At 39.8% G+C, this 22747-nt stretch overlaps 1 protein-coding gene across 1 annotated transcript in view; it reads right to left on the bottom strand.

Moving 5' to 3' along the window:
• LOC146701753 (cadherin-7-like) overlaps positions 1–21262 on the bottom strand; it is a 120542-nt gene extending 99280 nt beyond the window's left edge. Inside the window, exons 1-2 of the mRNA XM_085468083.1 lie at positions 21038–21262; positions 15336–15916 (exon numbers count right to left, since the gene is read on the bottom strand). Coding sequence (XP_085324209.1) covers positions 15336–15572 — 237 coding nt within the window. The 5' untranslated portion in view covers positions 15573–15916; positions 21038–21262. The remainder of the gene's footprint in view (positions 1–15335; positions 15917–21037) is intronic.
• Between the last annotated feature and the right edge of the window lie 1485 nt (positions 21263–22747).

Genomic DNA, 22747 nt, shown 5'->3' with positions numbered 1-22747 from the left:
AATTTAACAGAATTTCAGCTGTGTGTGTCAAAATGGAAGCAAAAAGGAACTGAAAGGGATGGAATTTGATCTGAAAAGAAGGGAAATAATGTGTCTAGCACCTTTACCTTTCATTGTCCATAGGCCACAGCAAATTGTCAGCATAAGGCTGATGTTCTTTTGAATGAAAGCCATTTAATACGCGTAGTTCTGATACAGTCATAAAAGCAGTTGACTTTTTTATGTAAAGGTACATTTTTTACCGTAGACTCACATTTATATAAAAAGAAGAAAAGGAAAAAGAAGAGATTGCTCACAAGAGACGTCATTTAAAAGCAAATTCACACACAGTCAATGTCCTTGGTTTGTATCAGCATTTAAAAAACTTCCAAAAATGCAAAGAAAAAAAACACTGCGACTAAACATTATCTGCACCAGCTAAGATCCACTTCTCCCCATTGTCCCTGAAATTGAAAGAGAATTGATTCAGCCACCAGCACTTTTCAGTGCTGTTATTGTTTTATAAATTAGCCGTGGGTTGTGAAAGTGTGATCCTATCAAATTTCCAAAATAAGCCATGTGGAGTCAGTAATGACGAGTGTTCATTTTCTTCACTAAAGTATCCGAGTGCTAAATGCTACGCAGGTTTTTGTGTTTTAGTTTCATCTTAGATAAGGAGAGTGCAAGGAACATGTGTCACGGCTGGCGGAGTGAGCCGTGTGGTGTGGAGGAAAGGGAGGACCCAAAATGCAGCAGTGACTGATGATACGAGTGATGTTTATTTACAAAGTGACAATGGCAGAAACAGGCAGTGAGGCATGACAAAACAACTGAAGAAACCTAAACTGGGAGAACTAAATGACAAACCTGAGACCATACAAAAGGGGTGCGGGGCAGAGAGACGCAGAGACAGGAACACCATAGAACGCAGACGAGCCGACAATGAACACAGACCGACACCCACTAAATATATACACACAAGGTAATCAGGTAATCACACACAGGAGGGAAGAACAGCTGAACCTAATACACATGAGGACCGGAGGACACAAGCTGAACACAATGACAACAGACACAGACCTTCAAAATAGAATAGGAAATCCAGAACATGAGCCTTCAAAGTAAAGCAGGAACACACAGACTGATTTACAACACAACACGGGGACATGAACAGAGCACCAAGGACAGACACAGGTAGGGCTGAATACACACACCAAACTACAGGTTCAACCCTAAACCAATACAAAATCAGAATAAACACAAAGCACAAAAATGAACTTCAAGGAAACACAAAACGCTGGGCCAAAATGACCCAGGACCATGACAACATGGTGATTACAATTAGACTTTAAATTAAATACCTTTGGGGGAAAAAAGGATACAGCTTATTGTCTTAGTGTATGTTGGGTATGTTTTTAGTAGGTTAAAGGTGGATTGCAATAAAATTCCTATTTATAATAAGGCGCCGGTATAGCTCACTTGGTTGTGTAGGTCAGCGGTCCCCAACCTTTTGGACCACGGACCGGTTTAATGCCAGACAATATTTTCCCGGACCGGGCTTTAAGGTGTCGTGGATAAATACAACAAAATAAAATGATACGACCAAGACAAAAACTGTGGTATTTTGTAAATATAATAATAAACCCAAATTCACTGTGTAATTGTGTAACTTTATTAGCAGCGTCCTCCTGAAAATGCGCCAACAACATTGAGAGTAACATCCTTCTCTCTGCCCCTTAATGCTCTCTGGTCGCTACGGTAACGTGCTAACATTTCTTTCAAAATAAGACACAACTACAACACGGGAAAAGACCCAGGAAAACCGAGTTAACGATAAAAACCCTGAAAACCATAAATTTCACACCCAAGCCTAAACTCTTGCGGCCTGGTACCAAATGACATGGACCAGTACCGGTCCGTGGCCTGGGGGTTGGGGACCGCTGGCGTAGGTGACCCATGCCACTGCGGAGGTCTACTGCAGAGGCCTGTGTTTGAGACTGTCCTGGGCTGTGTGCCAGTTACTCTTGCTTTCCTGTCAATAAAGGCTAAAAATTAAAAATAAATATTTAAAAAAAAATTATTCTAAGTAAATCTATTATCAAATTATTTCTTTTTTTTTTTTCTTTTTTTTTTGCCTGTCCCATTTGGTTCTTTAGCCATCAGAATTGTTGTCTGAAGACCAACAAGGATACCCAATGGATTTACTTTACCAAATGGATCATCGTGGCATTGCCGTATTGGTCCATTTGATCGACCTTTGTTTTTATTATTTATTATATTTTATTTTCAGATGTTACAGACGGGACAGACATGAGTGAGGGATAGGAAAGGGAGAAAGAAAGAGGAAGGAAAAGAAAAACAGAAGGGGAGAGGGACAGTGAGAAAGGGGGGGAGAAAAAAAATCTCCTGGATCACCTGTTGAGAGAAGAAGAATAGAAAACAAGCAAAAAAAAAAAACAAAGCAACATACTAAACACAACACCATCGCATTAATCTAGCTAAGTGTAAACAGCAGTAAATACTAAATATTCAATGTTGTTGTGCAGCACGCAGGACAGACAGCACACAATGTGCAGTAGCAGCCAAGAAAGGTGTAATTTAAGTCTACGAGCAGTGAACACCCGTGTGCATACTGTGGAGCAGGGAAATTATTTTACTGTTATTGTTAAATAATTATCAACAGTACCATTGCATTAAGAATATAATTTGCAGCATGGATATTGTATTCAGAGGTTTAAACAGTGTGTGTGTCTTTCAGAAAGACTAAGTTGCAGGCTGACAGGAAGTTGCAGAGAGTTTGCAGAAGTGAAAGCAGAAAGTTATTTTGAGCAGCAGGCTAAGACGAGGCTTTAACAATGTAACAGATAGCTTTAAGATGGCCTTAAGATGTTTATGATGATGTTAACTTTGTATTTCAGATGCAGTTATAACTATTTTATACATATTGCATATCTGTGCTTATTTGAGTTGATGTTCAGGTTCTTTAAAAGGTTTAAAGCTTCACTGACGTGACTGTTCAGATGATCCATGTTGAGGGAAAACTAGAACATAGAAGGATAATTGCGTACATGCTTACAAAACACTTATATCAGGTTATTTTATATTAAGGTTTCATTAGAGGTTTTTGATTAGAACATTTATTTAGTAGAAGACATACACATAGTCTCAGTGAGCCTCTGTCCTGGTGAAAGGTCAGAAGTGCAACAGGTGAATTGAGAAAGAGCATTTGAGGACGAGACACAGACAGTTAGTAGGTGAAAGAGGAACCGTTCCTTGGTGTCTCGGCAAGAAAGAGGAACAAGACAAGAACTGAAAGGTAGACAGGAAGGGCCAGCCATGAAAATAGAAGATGATGTTCTGTGTTAAAAGTCATTGTGGTGTTGATATTGACGTATGTATATATCCTGTCTGTGACGCATGAAGGGGCGTCAGTAAATCAAACCCTGATGCTATAAAAATCTGTGTATGTTTTGATTAAGTCGAAGATCACTTGCTGTCTGCGTACAGAGTGTTCTTCCCACACGTGTGTAGTCATTAAAATCATTGTTTGACCAAGATCTTCTGGACCATGGTGGTTTGTACTCTCCTTCCTCAATTTTTGAACCTTAACAATACCTGTGTGGATCAGCGCGCTTGTATTCAAATGGTTTCCACATGTAATGGTCTGCAAGAGGATGTAGCGAGCCATAGCCCCGTCCCCCAGGGCATGAAGCAGGCATGGAGGAGATCCAGGCCCCAGACATCAAATTATTTCTAATTAGCTTTTTTTGTAAATATAATTGATGCTAAAATGCTGAACATTGATGGATTCTCATATCAGCAAAGCAGCAAAGTATTAGCATTGTACTCTAAGTACAGATCTCTAAATACAGACTCTTTATTCTCTTGGACTTGCACACAACTCTTTTTCATTCAACTGTGTCTATGCAAGGTGGGACAATTCAGAATACATGTGGAGGTGGCATGGTTTCCACTGTGATGGTATTTTACCCAGGTGTAAAGGCAATTATTGCAGTGTGACCACATTCTTAAACCAACTAAAGTTGAAACTAGTTGAAAGGTCACATAATTCCAGCTCTTGTTGCTTTCTGCTTCCTTCCTATTAGTCACCGCAAGTCTTTCCTTACAAAAAATGAATTCAAAATAAATTATAGCAGCAAGTGGCACTGCTGCTAACTCTGCCTCATTTCGCAAGTGATCTTTGATTACAATGCAGACAGATCAAGATAATGAGAAAGCATTTTCCTGCCAGGTGTCAATGCACAAGCGTGCGGATGTCATTAATCCACCACATGTTAACACCAGGTGTAAATTGGGCCTTAGTCTTCGTATATGATTCCTCAACAACACCATCCAATCTGTACAGATGAAAAACGACCTGTTTTTTCAGCTCTCAGTTAAACATGAATGATAGTGCAACCCTATTATTGGGCGAAATAAAAGCTGAATTTAAAAGGTGAAATTTGACATTCTGTGATGCAATTAGTGACAATGTGCAATTAAAAAAGAACGACTAATGACTTCAACACGGTGATTCAACCACAAAAACAAAGATGCAATTCATAATTAATGGATTTCTCTCCATTGCAACAAAATTCAGCATTTCTTTCTTATCTGTAGGCAAACAAAGTACGCATTCTATTTCTGGTCTCCCGCTACCAAGTGCATATTTTACACAGTGTACTGACAGTATCTTGGGCCGCAACCAACACGGTCTGCAAATGATGAAATACGCCTTTTAGAGCAAAGGTATACAGGCTCCATTGTGAATCATGGACATTAGTCTGATGACTGGCTCATACAATACCCTAATTTCCTCATGTTACTATGCACAAATTCTTCTATATAAAGCTAAAGGGCTGTTGGACATCAAATTGCTACACAAGTCACATACCATCAGCTGAACATAAAGAATGCACGAAAGAAGATTTGGCTACATTTTTTTTAGAAAAACCTGCAGTGTGGCATGACTTGTTATGAGGTGTTTGAAGCTGCTACCTGATTTTGTTAAGTATGCCCTGTGCCATATGTATATAAATGAACAGCACTGATATGGAAATAGGCATGCTAACACTTGTCGTTTACTTTTAACACAGTTCAAAGTAAGGTTTGTGAGCATTTGTCATGCTTTCAGAAAGGACGCCAAGAAAGGAAGACATAGAAACGCTATACCAAGAGCTTTTCCAGTACATGTAGGTCATTTCTCCTCCCAGTGGAAATATAGCCTGTTTTAGGATTAAGGGCTATGATTCATTATGACTGAATTTAATTACAGCGAGAGGTGGCCAATGCATCCCCGGTTTTAGCATATTAGGGTCCCTTCATCTATTGGATGGGAAATGTCTAGTGGAGGGTGTGGGGGCAGGGTAGGGAAAAAACTGAGTGTGTGGAGAGAATGGGAGGAGGTGGAGGACTTCAAGTTACTCTGGCATAGCTGCAGTTTCAACACACATACTTGGACACACACAGAGACACAAAGGGAGATAAAAAAAAAAAAGCAGATTACTGAGAGTAATCAGGTTAAGGTGAGAAAGTAATGTAAGTTGTTTATTTTTATCCCTTCAGCCATTTACGAAGAGAAAGAAGCCTGATGTAAGAAGACTTTCAGTATTAATCACAGTTTTGTGATACTCAAATTTAAATTGGCTCTCATAATCTGCTACTGTACATAGCAATGCTTAATGTGGTTGGTGTGATTTGTAAAAGTAACATTTTTACATTAGCTCTAGTGTTAACCGTATAGTCTAAAATATGGATTTAGCTAATGTGACATTAACCCCTGGGTCATAAAGTCTCAATTTTAGTATTTTTGGGGGGCAATTATCAATATGTTTAGAGGAGAGGAAAAGTAAGCTAGGTTGTCACGTACAAAGTATGATTAATTCACAGTTGTTGAAGTTGTATAGTGAGAAATGACAGATTTCTCATTATACAGTAATGCAAATGTATATTGACAGGTTTGAGTTTATTCTTCAACAGTCAATGTTCCCAGAGCAATGTATAAAATCTGCCCATCTCATTGGTGGCTTGGATGAAGAAGTACGATATAATTCAGTGCACCAAAGCTAGAGTTGCACCTTTAGAAACACGTTAGCTGCAACAGCTGTAACAGGGGTTAATCTGCATAAACAAACAAGTTGCCTAAATATTTATTCGTCGTGGCACATTCTATTATAGTTTATTAATAACGTGGTAATAGTGGGGTAACTAGGTGGAAACAATAAAGTAATAAGCAATATTAATAATAGTTTTAGCAGAGTAATTTAGCAAACAGATTTAGCTACCTGTTAATTAGTGTAAAGTATTATGTAAATACAATACTTTCAAGTGCAAAAAATGTACTGCAACCTATAATTCTTTGTTAAATAAATTCATAGAAAATCCAAAAAGGAAGGTATATGACAAAAACGCAATAAAAGCTTTAATTACTGGAGACGAATCCTAGTAGCCAGCTTACAATGTAGCCACCTGTCTAACAGCCACATCAAAGCAAACTCTAGGCTAAAATAATGCCAATGATAAACATTGAGCAACATGCTGTAAAGAAAGATGTTTCACAAGTAAGACAGATGCTTGGACGAGACTGCCAGAATCATTTTACAACTGACATTTGGAGCTTAAACATGTTGTTAACAGCTGAGTTGTTTTACAGTGGAGGGAGAACTCTCTCAATACAAACTCTTTATTCTACTCTGTCTGGTAGTGTCATTGTTCTATCAGGCTATCATTATCAGTAGGAGACAACAATGATTTCAGCCAAGACTTTCTGTTGAGCTAAGCTAATACTGAACTTTATGTACCCCCCGAGGTACAAGTACCCCTTGTAGTACTCCTTAGGTGGTACTTTCAAACATGACCTGCTCCCCTCAGGCAGGAGGCTCCGGTCCATTCGCACCAGAACCTCTCGCCATAAGAACAGTTTCTTCCCCTCTGCTGTTGGACACATGAACAATAACCATATGACTGTCCCCGCCACTAACACATGACCCTACGCTGTGTCACTGCACCATTCCATGTTTGGCACTGATCACCACCTGCACTCATGTATATATCTTTCCACGTAGCACTCTATTCTTATTCTCATGTATATATCTCATGTATATCTCATGCACATATCTTTCTACGTAGCACTTTTAATTCTTATTCCTACTTTTATTTTTTTCATGTCTATTTAAGTGCTATTTATGACACTATGTTTGCACTGAAGCACCGCAGCAATTTCCTAATGTTGTAAACCTGCTCAACATTTGGCAATAAACCCCTTTCTGATTCTGATTCTGATTCTGATTAACCCGAAATAAGAAACCTGTTTTTTTGACTCAGATATGTTGTTTCTGAAATTAGACTTCTTCTGGAAGTGGGGAACAATCAGATTAGCATAGAGCTTTTGTGTTTTTATTTTTTTCAATCAAATTGAATGGAGTTTTGATAGACTTAACCCCCCCCCCCCCTCCCCCTCCCCCCCAAGCAACACTGGCTAATACATAATGAACTCATCTCAAAATACACTTGACACAATGAACAATTCTCTGAAGGTATCTGGAGTACAGAAGATATGATAAAGATGGGAAAACTCAATATCGATGTACAATCTCAGTTTAAGGAAACATTTGTAAGACCTCATGGATTCTGCCTAGTAGCCCTTCAGACTAACTCCAGATACAAAGGAGAAAAAAATGCTTTTATTTTACACAGTATCAAAAGCTACGGATCAGTCAATAAAAAATAAATAAAAATGATGCACAGTTTCATTACATTATGAGGACAATAGTCAAGTAGGCTCTGTGCATAGCTGACTAACATGTCCACCTACTGACTGCCTCACTTTCCAACTGAATAAAGACAGTATATCTATATATTTCAGGGCGGGTGAATTATCTTCCCATGCATACTTAAGACTCCTCAAGCTCTTTTATAAGGAAGAAGACACCATAAGTTAACCAACTTTTTTGTAATACATGAACTGCCTGTATGAAGGTTATGCTTGCGTTAGTCACTGAAGTAGAGAAGAATTCTTGATAACCTATTCTACCAATTGCAAAAGTCTCCAGGCCACTTGTTATCCACTTTGTAGAGGAAAAATAGAGAGAACTAAAAACTTAACTTTTGTAGTTATTCATAATACATCTATACTCTGAGCGCAGGCTGAGGACCTCTCTTGAATTATTCAAGATCAAACCTGTTGGGGATGTCGAAAATTCAATACATCAGCACTTCAGGAAGCTTCAGCTAGACCGTATTCAGATAAAAAAAAATGCACATAAAAAGATACAGAAAGAAAATACACAACAACTTCCCTCCGCCTACAATATCCCCTAATATTTAACTGGGTTAAAACATAACCAGCAGTGACAAAGTCAGTTTTTCTTACACAACGTATCCTAATGTGGAAATCACATACGTCTTTTTTTACCCACCATCAAACTGAAAAATACTGCTGAAGGATGAGACGAGAGGAGAATGAGTAAATCAAGGCTTTAAATGCAACACCTAAAAGGCAAACATCTAATACAAACAGCTTGTGTAAATGTTCAAGTAAACTCTGAATCATCTTGATTTTCTTTCTCTCTCCCTTTTTTTTATAAATATGAATAAAATATACCATGTTTTAAATCCTGTGGTTCATTTGATGCACTGTATGTGAAAAGCACCAGTTTCAAAAGCTGAAGTCAAATGGACAGATTGCAACAGCTTTCACAGTCTCAGCAGGAACAAAAACATTTGCATCTTGTTAAACTCTAATCCCGACTTCAGAAAATGTTATCAAACCAGTCTCCATGCCCAGCAATTTCTGGAGTTCTCCCTCTGAAAAATAAGCATGTTCAAAACATAAATTAACAGCCAAGATGCACAAAGAGGAAAAAACTCACTATTGATCATTCAGGGCTTCACATCAGATGTTATTTTAAATATCCTCAGATCCAAATTGTGTGCTTCAAAACAAATCGTAACATTTGTCCTGCAGGTTAGAACTAAAATATATTCTAATAGTCTAAGTGAACTGTAGAGGTGGCCACACCGCAAAACTCTGACCGCACCAAACAACAAGCTGTGAAGCCCATCATAGGCTGCACAAATATTCATAGAACCCTTTCACTGTGGTTTTCCCTCAGAGACAGCGCACCCACCTGTTTAAACTCAATTATCCTGTAAGCTTTATAAACAGCTCGATAAAAAACAACTTTAACAACCTCCAAAAGAATCCTCATGGTGTACTTCGCAATGTACATGGTGCAAATTGCTGTCATACCTCCATAAGCAATTATCAAAATCAGAATCAGAATAATTTATTAATCCCAGAGGAAATTATGCTAATAGTATATGTCAATATGTTAATAAGAGTAGGTACCTAAAAAATGATAGATTGGCAGGATCTACCTTATAGCAAAATAATAAATACATAGATAAATAAATAAATAAATAAATAAATAAATAAATAAATAAATAAATAAATAAAAAGAGCAAGACATCACTTTTAAGGCTACTGCAGTGTACTGTAAGTAATGGTATGGGGCTGGCCACCTTTTTAAAAATGCCCTGGCTCTTCCATTATGTTATGCATTAAAACCGCCTTTGTGCAGAGATTGTCTATATTTGCATGAAGTCAAATATCAAAGATCAAATTTAAATGAAGCCTAATCTGTTGTGTGATTACAGTTAATCAATTTTATTGCTTTAAACAGTTTAATTCATTTAGTATAGTTTGTTGGACACCACAGAATTAACAATTCTCTAAATTGCACCTGATTGGAGGTGTAACCAGCTAAAGTAAGTCAAATAAACCTGTCCACAAGTGTGTGTGCAAACTTAATGACATCTTACTTAATTTCCCTAATTTTAAAGCTTGATCTGACTTGTTTTCAGGTCAGAATCGACAAAAGTTAAATAAATAAATGAACTAGACTACCTCTCATAGTGTAGTGCAGAACCTACTTGTACTACTTCAGCTTGTTGAAACAAGATCCTAATCCTTCCCACCCCTCCTCCCAAACAAAAATGGATGCAAAGACATGCAAAGTGGCGTAACTTCAGCTTTACAGAAACTCATTTCTACAGCATTATTGTATTACTCCAAAACCGACACGTCATTGCCTGTCTCTGATTTGGAACCTTTGTGGTTATTCGTGGCAAATGAATAGTATGCTATTTTGGTGAATGCACTTTTTCACCAGAATAGGCCTTGGCCAGGCATGGTAACTTCCTAGAGCCTCCCTTGGTCGCCAAGCAACTGCTAACAGCCAAGAAATACCCTGGCACATCACCCTCTGTCTAACCGTCGTTTATACAGTTCAGTTTTTACACAAATTAAACAAACTAGATATAAGCTGTTAATTAGTGAGCCTTAGGGGTGTTGGTAAATTGAATTTGTTACCTGGCTACCAAGCTAGCTGTTACACTCTGTTCCCAGTGTTTATGCTAAGCAAAGCAAACATGCTGGTGGCCACAGCTTCATATTTAAGTGAAACCAAAAAGTTCTCTCCAGAAAGCAAATAAGGGCATAAAACTGAACCCCTGTCCACATGTAATCATATGTTTGCAGACATCCAACCTGTTGCCATTCACAGCCAGCCTGTGTTTGGTTTAAGGGTCAATTACCTTGTTTGGCAAATTCTGTAACTATATGAAACTCTGCAACCTTGCTGCTAAAATTCATGTCTATTTAGGAGATCTTTGGTCAGACCCCAGCCACTAAAGTCAACTTAGCTTACTTTAAATTATTAGCTGTGTTCTTTGATGATTTGCATGTGCAGCTTGTCGTCTGTTTTGCCCTCAACCTCATATAAACGGCTTTGCCCTGACTTTGTCCCAACCTCCTTCTAGACTTTAAGTCAAACTTCACCAAATTTGCTTTAAAAATTGCCCTGCTGATATTCACTTCAGCCCTATATGTGTGAGAGAGTCCAAGAGTAAACAATGTCCCCATCCTGTCTTCCCCCCTACCCTGCTGATAACTACCCTACTGTCTGGTTTACACTGCTGTTTTTATCTTCTTTGATTCTCTGGCTTGAATAACGGCTTTCCCACTATCTCAGATGGCCCCAGGATGCCTCTCGAGCTCCCAACTATGTGAGCTCTTGTCCCTTGTGTGTATGATGTCCCCGTGTCAGCTTGAATCACCCTCCTCTCCGACTCAACAGGCTGCTCTCACCACTCCCCAGCTGTGCGGTGTTTGTGGCACCAGCAAGTGTGAGTAGACGCTAGTGAGGCTGACCTTTGCAAGTTGCCTGTGCGCTATGATTCTAACCCATTTGACAGTGAACACTCCAAAGAATGCTAATGAAGTGGCTTGAGTAGTAACACATTATGTTCACTCTGGTGTAATTATCTGTGGGACTGTCCCTGCTGCCCACGATGCATATTGTTTGATTATTAAGCTGAATTACTGTCATTCCGAACACCGAGTTCTCGATGTCGGGTCACAAATAACTCATAATGCACGCACATGAAAAAATATCTAGTGGAAGTTGCAAAAATAAAAAGCACAACAAACGCTCGTTGCACAAAAAAAACGGAAAATTCTGTTTCTTTTGTTGAATTTCCGGCACCTTTGTACATTTGATAGCTCAGCGCCAGAGATGTTTCCATCAAGAGACGGCTTCTAGTCTTTTGCTCTTCGTAAGGGTTCTTTTATTTGTGTTGAAAGAAATGCTTTTGAGTGTAGCCGAAGAGCCCCGGCTACTGCTGCCCAACTGCCGCTTGAATTATAAGGTGAAATTGGTCCATCCATTACTCGGATGGTTAGTTAGATGGCTAATTTTGAAGACATCTCTATAAATAAGTGCGGTTCAGCACAAGGGCTGCTTCTGTGCGCTTGTACCTCCTGTGATGTGAAGCAGCACTCTGCCTCAAAGGCTGCAAATTTCTCTCGCTCCTCAAACACAAACAGATCCATGAAAAATAGCATGTGGGAGTGGATTTAGAAAAGTTATTGAACATGGAAAAAGTGTTCCGAATTGCAAGGCGAGTGATGTTGATGCATTAACAAAAACAAAGATCTAAAAAAATTTCACACCTCCTAACACCGCTTATTCAGCAGATGCCACACAGTGCTGTTTCAACACAGGCAAATATTTAGCCACATGAACACCCCGCAGGAAATGCGCATCACATCATGTTTACCAGTAAGCGTTTGTTAAGTGGATGACTTGTTCCAGCGTTTTCACTTGTTTAAATAAGTGTGTTGACAATTTGCGGTGGAGGCTGTGTAGTTTGAGGTTCTTTAATGTATATTTCCACTGGCTTGATTTGACTGCCGCTGATTCCAGGCCAGTACACTTACCCGAGGCTGAGTGCCAAGGCATAATGAGACATTTGGTTGTGAAATTCAGAATCTGACAGAATCCATTAAAGCCAAGCAGACTGCAGATACGGGGAGCAGCCAGGCCAAAGTGATAACTTCCTATTTCCTACTGACTATATCATTTTTGCCTTTGCTTCCAGCCAAACAAATGGCCAAATTGTGCTGTGACTGGATCATTGTTTGGACATGGATTCCTATTGTTCGTCATATTAGATATCCGGATACTTCTGACAAAAGCAATTACTGGTTGTGCCACTCTGGTGTTGTTGCTTATAACCTGCCGGGAATTTTAGGGCTGTGTGTGTTAGCGCTGTAACTTTATTCTTTTTTTATTTATGAAGAATTCATTTCCAGTAAGGTCATTTTCGTGACATGGCAGGACCTTCCATGTCACTCACACTGAGTCACAAGGTCAGGGTGTCCCACCCACGCTTTTTTACAGCAGCAGTGTGCCCTTGCGACATCAAACAAACACACACTACGTGACAACTATGATCTCAGGGAACAAATAATGTGACAGCTTCTCAAGCTCCCAGGCAGCCTGCTCTGCCCGCAGGGAGTCAATGAATCAGATTTTTGATATTTCTCAAAGGGTTTGGGCTCGGGCATGAGGTCAGATGCAAAGATGTAACCAGTCTGATTTTTACATGCCTGCTGCTATGTTGTCTTTACACCGGATTGGTAGATGAATTACTACAAAACTACAAAATGAAAAGAAAAAAAAAGCCATAAAGGATGAATCAGTGTTTGAATGGAAAAATAAAAGGACCTCTTAGTCAGGAGCTTACTTGCAAATGAGTTTGTGTATATTCCATGTGAATAAGCGGATCTCAACACATCTATGAATAAGTAATCAGTCTGTTCATGTCCTTTGGGATTTACTAACAAGAAAAGCAATCAGACACAAGAATGTGTAAAAGAAAACAGGCACTAGAAATTCCTGACTGCGCCGCTGACCTCTCTTTTTTAACTTTCAAATGGGCAACGCAGGACAAGGACACGGCACAGATGTTCACAAGCAAAAACGCTCTCCTCAGTAGTCAGATGTAACAGATATCTGGGGACACACAGATCAGACAAAACTGCATTTAAGATGACCGCGGACAAGAAATGACCTTTAGCTGAACTCCAGCAATGTCACAAATAAGCTCATTTTGATTTAGATGCTTTGCTCTAGCAGCCTTCTGGCAAAAAAAAAAAAATACAGAGGAGAACAATAGGACAGTCAAATGTATCCTAATTCCAGCTGGAGACGCTAATCCAGTTCAGAGACAGCGAGGAAATGGGCTTGTGAGAGCAGAACTAGCAAATACATGCAGATGAGAATGATTATCCTACAGACGAGCGGAAAGATGAAAACTAATTTAATAATAAGACCAGAAAATTCTCCAAGATAACAGGGATCTGGAGACCAATCCAAGACCCATCTGGCTTGCACTGCACACGCTAGAGCCATTTTCCAACAGGAGCTGTCCATTTATCCTGTAGCGCTGAAAGCTGGGGAGCAATGCTTCTGCACACTGCAAACTAACGGTTCTGCAGAAGGCTACTCCAGCATTAGTATTGGATTAAAAATACCTGTGGATACTCATTAATGTATTACACTACAGATGTCAGGTACTTTTACCTATAGAGTATACAGTATATTTACTTCTTTACACCTCGATGAAAAATTCTTAATAAAATACATTATGAGGGGCTTTCCCTTAAAGTTGATTTGAATGTTACTTTTTCACTGACTGCACCTCTTTGAATGATTCATTTTCAGCTATAGTGATTCCATTCAACAAAAATAAGTCAATTTTATGCTACTTACATCTCTTTTTCAAACAAATTCTTCTACTTATTATCTACTGCACTCACAGGGGATATTGTACTTTTTTTGCACTGAATTTCTTTCAGAGCAATGCATGTCAAAAACTCAAAATTGCCTCTGTGTATAAAATGTGCTTTATAGATAATCTTTCTATTCCCTGCCAAGTTAGAAAAGGCCTTGCATAGATACTTTGGTAAGTCTTTTTAAACATCCCCTTTCGAGGGATTAGCCTGTTCAATATTCACAGTAATGCTGCAATGTATTAAACTAATTTAAAGTATTACAGTTGAAAGATCAAGCTTTTACTAATGGATATGTCAGTAATTGAAGTACAATTACTTGTGTCTAAGCAAAAACTACAGGTGTGAGATTACACATATAAACATGTCCTCAGAGTGCCTTTAGAAGCCTTTACTGGCTAGTTCCACACCGTTTAAAGATGAATGAACTACAAACTAAATTTTAAAGTTCTCTAAATAACTTCCTGCATTGTAATTGTACATAATTAAGTACACTGCGTTGTTTTGTCTCGCACTTAAAATGTGAACGCTGGAAAATTTCTTATAAGGCGTATTTTAATGCTATATTACTCAGTTAAGCGGCCTATGTTTTTACCACTATTGGTCTTTACCTAAGGAAATGCTACCAGCAGTGTTGCCACATCTCATAAAAGCATGATTAGTCACTTTGTCAGTGTACCCTCGCGTTAACTATGCCATTTATGCCTTGCTTTAAATGTCATTGGGAGGTTTTTGTACTTATTTACCTACCAAAACAGGCATTACTTTGATCTATCTGCTTGGACCTTGGCAAAACACCTACTGTAAAAAGACACATTTGAGTAATATATATACCTTTTTCTGTGGACTGATTACAATGCAAATTACCTTGTTGATCTCCAAACTAAAACTGCGTGTTTCCACAAGCACATGCTTCAACCTTGTCGCAATAAAATGCAGAATGTCCTCCCACACTGTCTGCATTTGGTGTTTTCATTTGTTCAGCATTTTATATAGGACAATAGGAATATGTACAACTCTCTGAAACCCTGCTGTGTCCCAGATTTTGCAGGTCATTGTGGTAAGGAGTTATTGATATGTGTATTATTGTGCAGGTGCAGCAAACGTGCAAAAAATGATAAATAAATAAAAAACACAAGTAGGTGCTGATTTGAACAGCAGCTCAGTCACATTTCTTGCACATATACAACACACTAAACTGTGCTAATGGATCGCTTACCTTGCCAACGTAGAGAGGTTCATTTCCTGTGTACTCTTCTAATACGAAGAACTGGTTCCATACCCAGCTGCGTCTGTTTCTGTGCGGGACATCCCAGGGGTCTGGATCAGAGTGTGGAGACTTCTCCAGATCCCCAGAGCTGGGATTGAGACCCCAGCAGCTCCTCTCCTGCAAGGGAAACAGGAGCGCCAGAAGAGCCAGGGCTCTGCATATGCCTGAGCAACACCACCAGATCATTTGGGCTTTTTCCAAAAAGCACTGAGGCCAGAAGAGGAGCAAAAATTAAAAATAAAAAAAAAAGACAGAAAAGCTGAAATGTCAAAACCCTCAGGGTTTTATCCACACAGTCCTGACCCTGTGTTTCACCAGAAAGCAAGAGCAGGCAGACCCTCAAAAGAGCACAAGGGTTGAAAAAGAGTCAAGCTCTGCATTTTGCTGTATTGCTCTTCTTTTTTGCCTGATTGAAGACTAAAAGTGAGGTAATTCCCTCCACTTTGGAGCCAGATCGTTGACATTAAAGCCAGCTAACAGGGTCACTGGCGGCTGGAGAGGCTTCAATGCAGGGCCTTTATAATTGGCACCTATCAGAACACAGAGAGAGGAGAAAAAAAAGAAAGAGACAAAGACAGAGAGGAGAGGAGAGAGGAAGGACTGTCAGCAAAATTGCTTTGTGACCGCAGCCACTTTGGGCAGCAAGTAACGTGGCTGCTGATGCAATGATAATGACATTTTTCACCAATCATAAAGAAATTGGTCAAAAATGAGCAGACAGTAAATATGTTAAACGCAATCAATGTAACGCCCTTCATGTACACACTGTAACCTACACACACAACAAAGAACAATTGGTTGAGGTCAAAATGTTAATAAGGCTTTGATGGAGGGAAAGTGACCTGACTTTTCAAGAGATTTCACACCGAAAGAAACAGCAGCCGCTGCGTGGAATAACAATCAAATGCCATTCAGCTGGCTCTCAATTATCTGGGTTTTTCCCTCACCAAGGTCATTATTTTGTCACATTTTCTTTGTGTAAAATCGCAGTGTAATGGCGGAGGGGCTCGCCATTCAACACTAACAAGCCACATGATCTGTGTGGCTAGCTCTCATCGCCTGGATTAAAAATAAATCTGAGCTGTCAGCAGCATGATGGCCCGGGCTCTTCTGACCTCTACTCCGACCACTCTGTTGCCCGGTCCGAGCACATGCAAGGGGATCTGTCTCGCTGCCATCCTCGCTCTGTGACAGATCCCCAAAGATGCCAGAACATGAAGACTTGTCAGAGCAGAGAAAAGCATCGGCTCCTGACAGATAATGTTCTTCATGTCACAACACATCCTGGCAGTTGAGCAATTATATAAACTTCATAATATTGCTGCTTTTGTCTGTCTAATTTGACACCTAATTAGAACTTCAACAAATTCCCTCAATAAATATTTGTGAAGGAGGCTCACGGGAGCGACGCTTTCGGGCACATTTGTATGAACTTGAGGCGATACGAATGCCATTTAAACTTCAGCAGGTGCTCTAAAGCAGACGTGCAGAAGACTGAGTGTTTGACCATACATCTATTTATTTCCTCACTGACCTCTCTTTCTCTCTCCTCTACGAGCGCATTGGCAGGGCCCTGGATGAGGAAGGTAATTGCTTTGGCATACAGTGACCTCTGTCTTCCCACACAGATTCTCCAGTTCTCATTTTACTTCCTCTCTGCCCCCCCAAGCAAAATAAAAACAGCACACCACACATCCTGTGGAAGTCGTTTGCTGTACCTCACCACAGCAAAGTCATTAGCCAGCGCTAATAATTAATACTGAAATGACAACAGCATGATTGTCACCTCTGCAGACACATATGTGTATGCTGTATGTGAGGAGCATCCTCAACACGTTCTTTTATTTTTCTAAAAGCATCTGAAACTCTTTCTTTTTTAAAAAAATGCATATTAAATAAATATTTCTGGTCAAAGTGCAAGAAGCACATAAACCACTACAGGGCACAGCTTTATCCAGAACACTATGATAACATTCTGATCTGCCATTGCTTTCAATGTGAAAAAAACCACACAAAAAACCCCACGTATGCTAAACATACTAAATCTGTAATGTGTGCATATGCATTAATACACAGATTCAAAGTCACTGCCTCTACATGACAATTTAATGGTAGAGGTGGAAAGTGGAGCAGATCTGGCTGCAGGGCAGCACGAGTTGTGAAGGCAGGTTGCAGCCGTGGTATTGTAGGAGAGAATATCGGCACAGGGTCAGTGTGAGCCGAGCGGCCAAGTTAATGCTTCTCATTTCGCGAAATCCCGAACACGAAGAGACGGGAGGCTGGAGATGACACTGATGCAGCTGTGGGTGCAACTGTGGGTTCAGTAAAGCAGATATTGGCTTTTTAGTTAATGAGTTTCTGTTGATTTACTGTCTGTTTGATTTTAAGTTATTAGCCAACTCATGCAGTAGGAGAAATCAATTTTTTCCCAATGCAGTTAAGCTGTTCATCATTTTAAAGAATTAAAGCGTATTATATCAATTGAAAGTGATTGAAATAAATTCACTACTGGCAAACAGAGACGAACATACCAAGAGCGTATTGTGAGACTGGTGTTTCTTTCTTTTTTTTCTGCTGATGTCAAGTTGGCTTTAAGTTTTGTGTGTGTGTGTGTGTGTGTGTGTGTGTGGGGGGGGGGGGGGGGGGGACTCAATGATGGTATAACAACAGAGAAAAAACTGTCAAATGCTTTGTCCCCTAGTAAGTAAGCTGGTGGAACCAAACACTGGAGGAATACTGTAAAGCAAAGGGACACAGAGACTGGCACAGTTGGGAAACCACACAGGCACTTTACCTTCACTATAGCAGGCTGCCCATTATTATTCATTTAAAAGCAGTTTTTTCTTCTTTTTGAAAAAACACGGTGGGTCATCCTGCTTGAAAGCCCTCACAATGTTTGTGCCATATCCCTTAAATGCTTCAGTTAGTTTTCAACGATGCAGAAAAAAAACTCTTTCTTTTGCTTTAAAAATATTCAGATATAATCATAAAGTTGACTCACTCAGTCTAGCAATATCAGGCTTTCAAAATGGTCAAAGCACACACAGGATTGCCTGTGAAGAAGCCGACTCTTGGTTGGCCGTTGTCAACGCGATGACTTTAAATGAAGTGAAAATGTGAGATAAAGCCATGAATGTAAAGCCTCCCGGTCATCCCTCGCTTCTGTTTCTCTTACACACAGTCCTCTAATCCCATTTGCCAGTCTCACAACAGGATTACCAGTGCTACAGCGCTCAGTAACCAGTCACACGCTTCCTCTGATCCATATTCTCCTCCATCATTGGGAACGTGCAGTGTCTTCTCCCCGGGGGGCAGATCACGCTACACAAACGTCTGTGAACCTAAGTCAATTATGGTTTGGGACACTTCACAAAGACAGATTCACGTGTCATACAAGCATACGGCCGCAATTAAAACTACTGGATAGGTAAATTTAATAAGATCGATCCATTTGACTTCTAGGAATCCTTGGGTCCTGTGATTCATGTCTATGTCTGGCCTGTACACCACCCCATCAACTAAACAATTTTGCAGACTCCCACCTCCATCCCACCCCCCACGATGGCAATGGTACCACCTAACAACAGCAGGCTCTCAACAGCAGCTGAAGATGTCGGTTTTAAACTCATATTTCAGTTTCCACAGATCCCAATTTCAAGAAACTACAAGAAAGGAAAAAATATATAAATTAGGAACCATTTGGACCACACACCACAACCCACAAAGCATCTGCTGCCAACATCATGGTGCCAGACATAAGAGGACGCCCCCAGAGGTTTTGTGCACATGGTGGGATGGGTCAGAGCAGTTTCTTTTTTTTGAGAGGGGGGGAGGTTTTGGCAGCATGAGTACAACCTGCATAATATTGAGAAGGTGATTTTAATGCTGTGGGTGATAGGTGTACAGTATATTCACTGGAGAACTTATAGATCTAGCCTTTTTGTGTGTTTTGTGACATTTAAAGGTCTGTTTGTAATAAAAAAAGGAGCTGTATGTGAGCAGTTTTCATATAAATAATAGTAGCATGACATTTCATTGATTTTTCTTAGACCTTCTCTCCTTGCTTGTCTTTTTATAAAGAAATCAGAGCACAGGGTCAGCTGCAGAGCAACAGTGGCCATATACCTGGCGGGTCTTCAAGGATATTTACAGTGCACACAGATCAGACTCTTGCTGACGCAGGAGCTTGAACCCGAGCTCTCCAGTTGAAAGGTGGTCGTCCCTCACGCTGATTTCTAACATCTCATCTCGCGTTCATTTAAATTCACCTGGCATCCTGCACTGGAAGAAGCTGACTGACATTGTATGCTTCATACGCTGCACGGAAAAAGATGTCAAGATGTAGATGGATGTGCTCAGGGCCAGGAATAAGACAATCGCCTTTTTCACCTATATTAAAGCACTTCTGAAAATAATGCCAGACTTGCAGACTGAATCACTGTTTGTCTACCAAACAGCAAGTGGAACAATGTTAAATCAAAACTCTCTGTTATTAATTTTCCTGTAAGAAAGCAAAGCCACCTGTTTTTTATTAAGGTTTGTGTAGGTATTTCTAGGACAGTGTTCTAAAAGAAGTGAAAATGCTGACCTTCAGTTCCACACACGCACAAAACAATCATATCTTTAATTGCTTGCGCAGAATTAATAAACATAATAAATCAAGCAGCTGATGAACTGTATATTCATTCCTCTCACTATGGCGACTATGTGGCATGCAGGATAAAAATAAAAGTAACACAAGTGAACCAATTTGCACAGATAGTTTGAGGCATTTTGTTGAAAGCTAAACAGACACTTGGGGGAAAAAAGTACCATCTCAGTGAGTCATTTTATTGTATATTGATTCATAATGTCATTTTTGTCCTTAAACAAGTGGAACGCTGTGCCAATTTCTGGTATGGTTCCGCTTATTCCCACTGCAGTTATTAGTTTCATGAATTTCCTCGAAGCATGTGGGGGTATCTCAGCCTCAAACAGGGCAAATCTTTTCATTTTAGAAAAGTCTTAATTCCTAATATGATTGAAAATAAGTTCATTTTTAAAGCTTCAGGCATTTTTTCCTTTATGTAGGTTGATGGAGGGGGGAAATGAGATTTTGCAGCTCATTTCTATACTGAGTGACCCTTTGCAGTGCAAATCAGCAGGTATCCCTCTCTATAGAGACCTTTTGTTCTGGTCAGGTTTGCACAGTCAGGCGACCTGGTTTCTTTGACCCTGCTGTTAACTATCAATAATTGCGCATTGGCTGCCGACACCTGCAAGATGCAGAAAAAGTTCGCAGGGCGCACCTGTTCCCTAATCGACCTAGCGGCGTTTTGATAATTTAAAGAAGAAGAAAAAGGAAAAGATCGAGTGAACATCTTGACAACTTCAGTGTTTGGAGAAATCAAGCAGGAGAGGACGGAGAGTGGTGGCAAATGAGCACATGATGGGAAACGGGCAGCACGAAAGCGCCGACAGTAAACATCTCTGTGAGCGACCGCCGCAGGAAATCCGTGTCCACGGAATACTAATCACAGAATAAGCGACGGGACAAAAAATGCAAAGCAAAGCCCTAGTAGCGCATACATTAACAAAAAAAAATGTGGGAAAGAAAGAAAGAAAAAACTCGAAACATGATTGCAGCTGTGAAATCTATTAAAATTACTCACCCAAAGAAGATGGAATAACTTCACCGCGACACGGATGGTGTGCCGTGGTAGAAGTTGGGCTTCTTCTCTCCAGCACACGCAGAAAAAAACGGCTTATGTCAAAATAAAGAGTTTGAAAGTTTTCATGATGAAATTAGTCCTGATGGCGGTGCACGGCTGCTGGAGATCGGCTACCGGATCGCGCGTAAATGCTCACCCTTGGGAAGGGATGTGGCAAGTCTGATTCTTTCTCTCTCGCTCTCCAACTCTCTCTCCCCCCCTCTCTTACTCTCACGCACTCTCTCACTCTCACTCTCTCTCTCTCCCTCCTGCGCAGTGCTGACTCTGTGCAGGGAACCCCAGCTGCAGGGTTTTGGGTACGTATCTATATTTCTCTTAACATAAGGCAACGAGGGAATCGGAACACCGGGCGAGACAGGAAACGCTCTCATCTGAGCCAAATGCTCGCTGACTGGAGTGGAGGGAGCCTATCGAAAGAGTTTGACCAAAATAAGTTGGCAAGGAGGGAGCCAGAGACACGCAGCGTTTTTGGCAAACCGGACGAAGAACCAAAATTCAAACCTGCCAAGTTTTTGGCAGCAGATGGCATGCGTACTGTGAAATGATTGCCTTGCTAGTGAAAGGAAAATCAATACCAAATTATTGACACCTTCAACCAGCGAGAGGAATTTAGCATCTCCCCTCACCTTGAGAATTAATTAAATCTTGAGAGCTACCACAGGTTTAAAAGAACTCTCTCATTTTTAATTTTGGGAAATTTTGCACTTAGGCACATGTGCGTATTTCTCTTTTTTTCCCCAGAATAATTCACACTTTTAAAACACAATGTTTATTCAGTACGCTTTTTTTCTGAAGTTCCACATTTGTGCTCCCGGAGTTTTGTTTTTCGCCCAATTAGCAGCAAACTGAGCTCCTGTGGTGACAGAAGAATGCAGCATAAGGCTGGCCTCTCTTAAACTACGGCACCTCTACAGTCACAGACTCTGAGACCAACCAGTATTAGTTACGATCCTAATTAGTGACAGTAAACACACTATATGTGCCAGCCCTTCCAGATAATAACGCATGCATTTGCAAAACAAATTCTCATCGAGCCTAGGCAGTGTTTGGACTTTGGTATTTGTTTTGAAGCAGGTGGTTTACACTTACTCTTTTCTTTTTCAAAAGATTGTGCACCAGTTTTCACATTGCATTTCGAATTATAAACAGAGATTGGACATTAGTAACAAATGGATTACACTCTTTGCATTTTTATCCATGCTATTTGCATTTTGGAGACGGCACATTACCATGGTGCAACCTCCTTTGTCTCATCTCAGTCATTTAGGAAGGGAGCACTGACCCAAACTAATAGAAAGAGCAGCCTCTGTCTGTCATACCTGGAAGAGCAGTTAGCAAAGTCTAAATCTGAGACAGAACAAGTTAAAATATATATATACATATATATATATATATATATATATATATATATATATACATATACATATATACATATACATATATATATATATACATATATATATATACATATATATATATATATATATATATATATATATATATACATATATATATATACATATATATACATATACATATATATATATATATATATGTATATGTATATATATATATAAATAAGTTACTATAAAGTGTGCTGGGAAACGATGAAGACTAATATTGTTGGAGACAAATGGAAAGGCAGAAAAG

The sequence above is a fragment of the Copadichromis virginalis genome, linkage group LG9, assembly GCF_057382275.1.
Source record: "Copadichromis virginalis isolate Kocher_CV1m ecotype Utaka linkage group LG9, C_Virginalis_male_GT1.1, whole genome shotgun sequence".
Classification (NCBI taxonomy): Eukaryota; Metazoa; Chordata; class Actinopteri; order Cichliformes; family Cichlidae; genus Copadichromis; species Copadichromis virginalis.
This window is presented reverse-complemented; position numbering and strand designations above follow the sequence as displayed.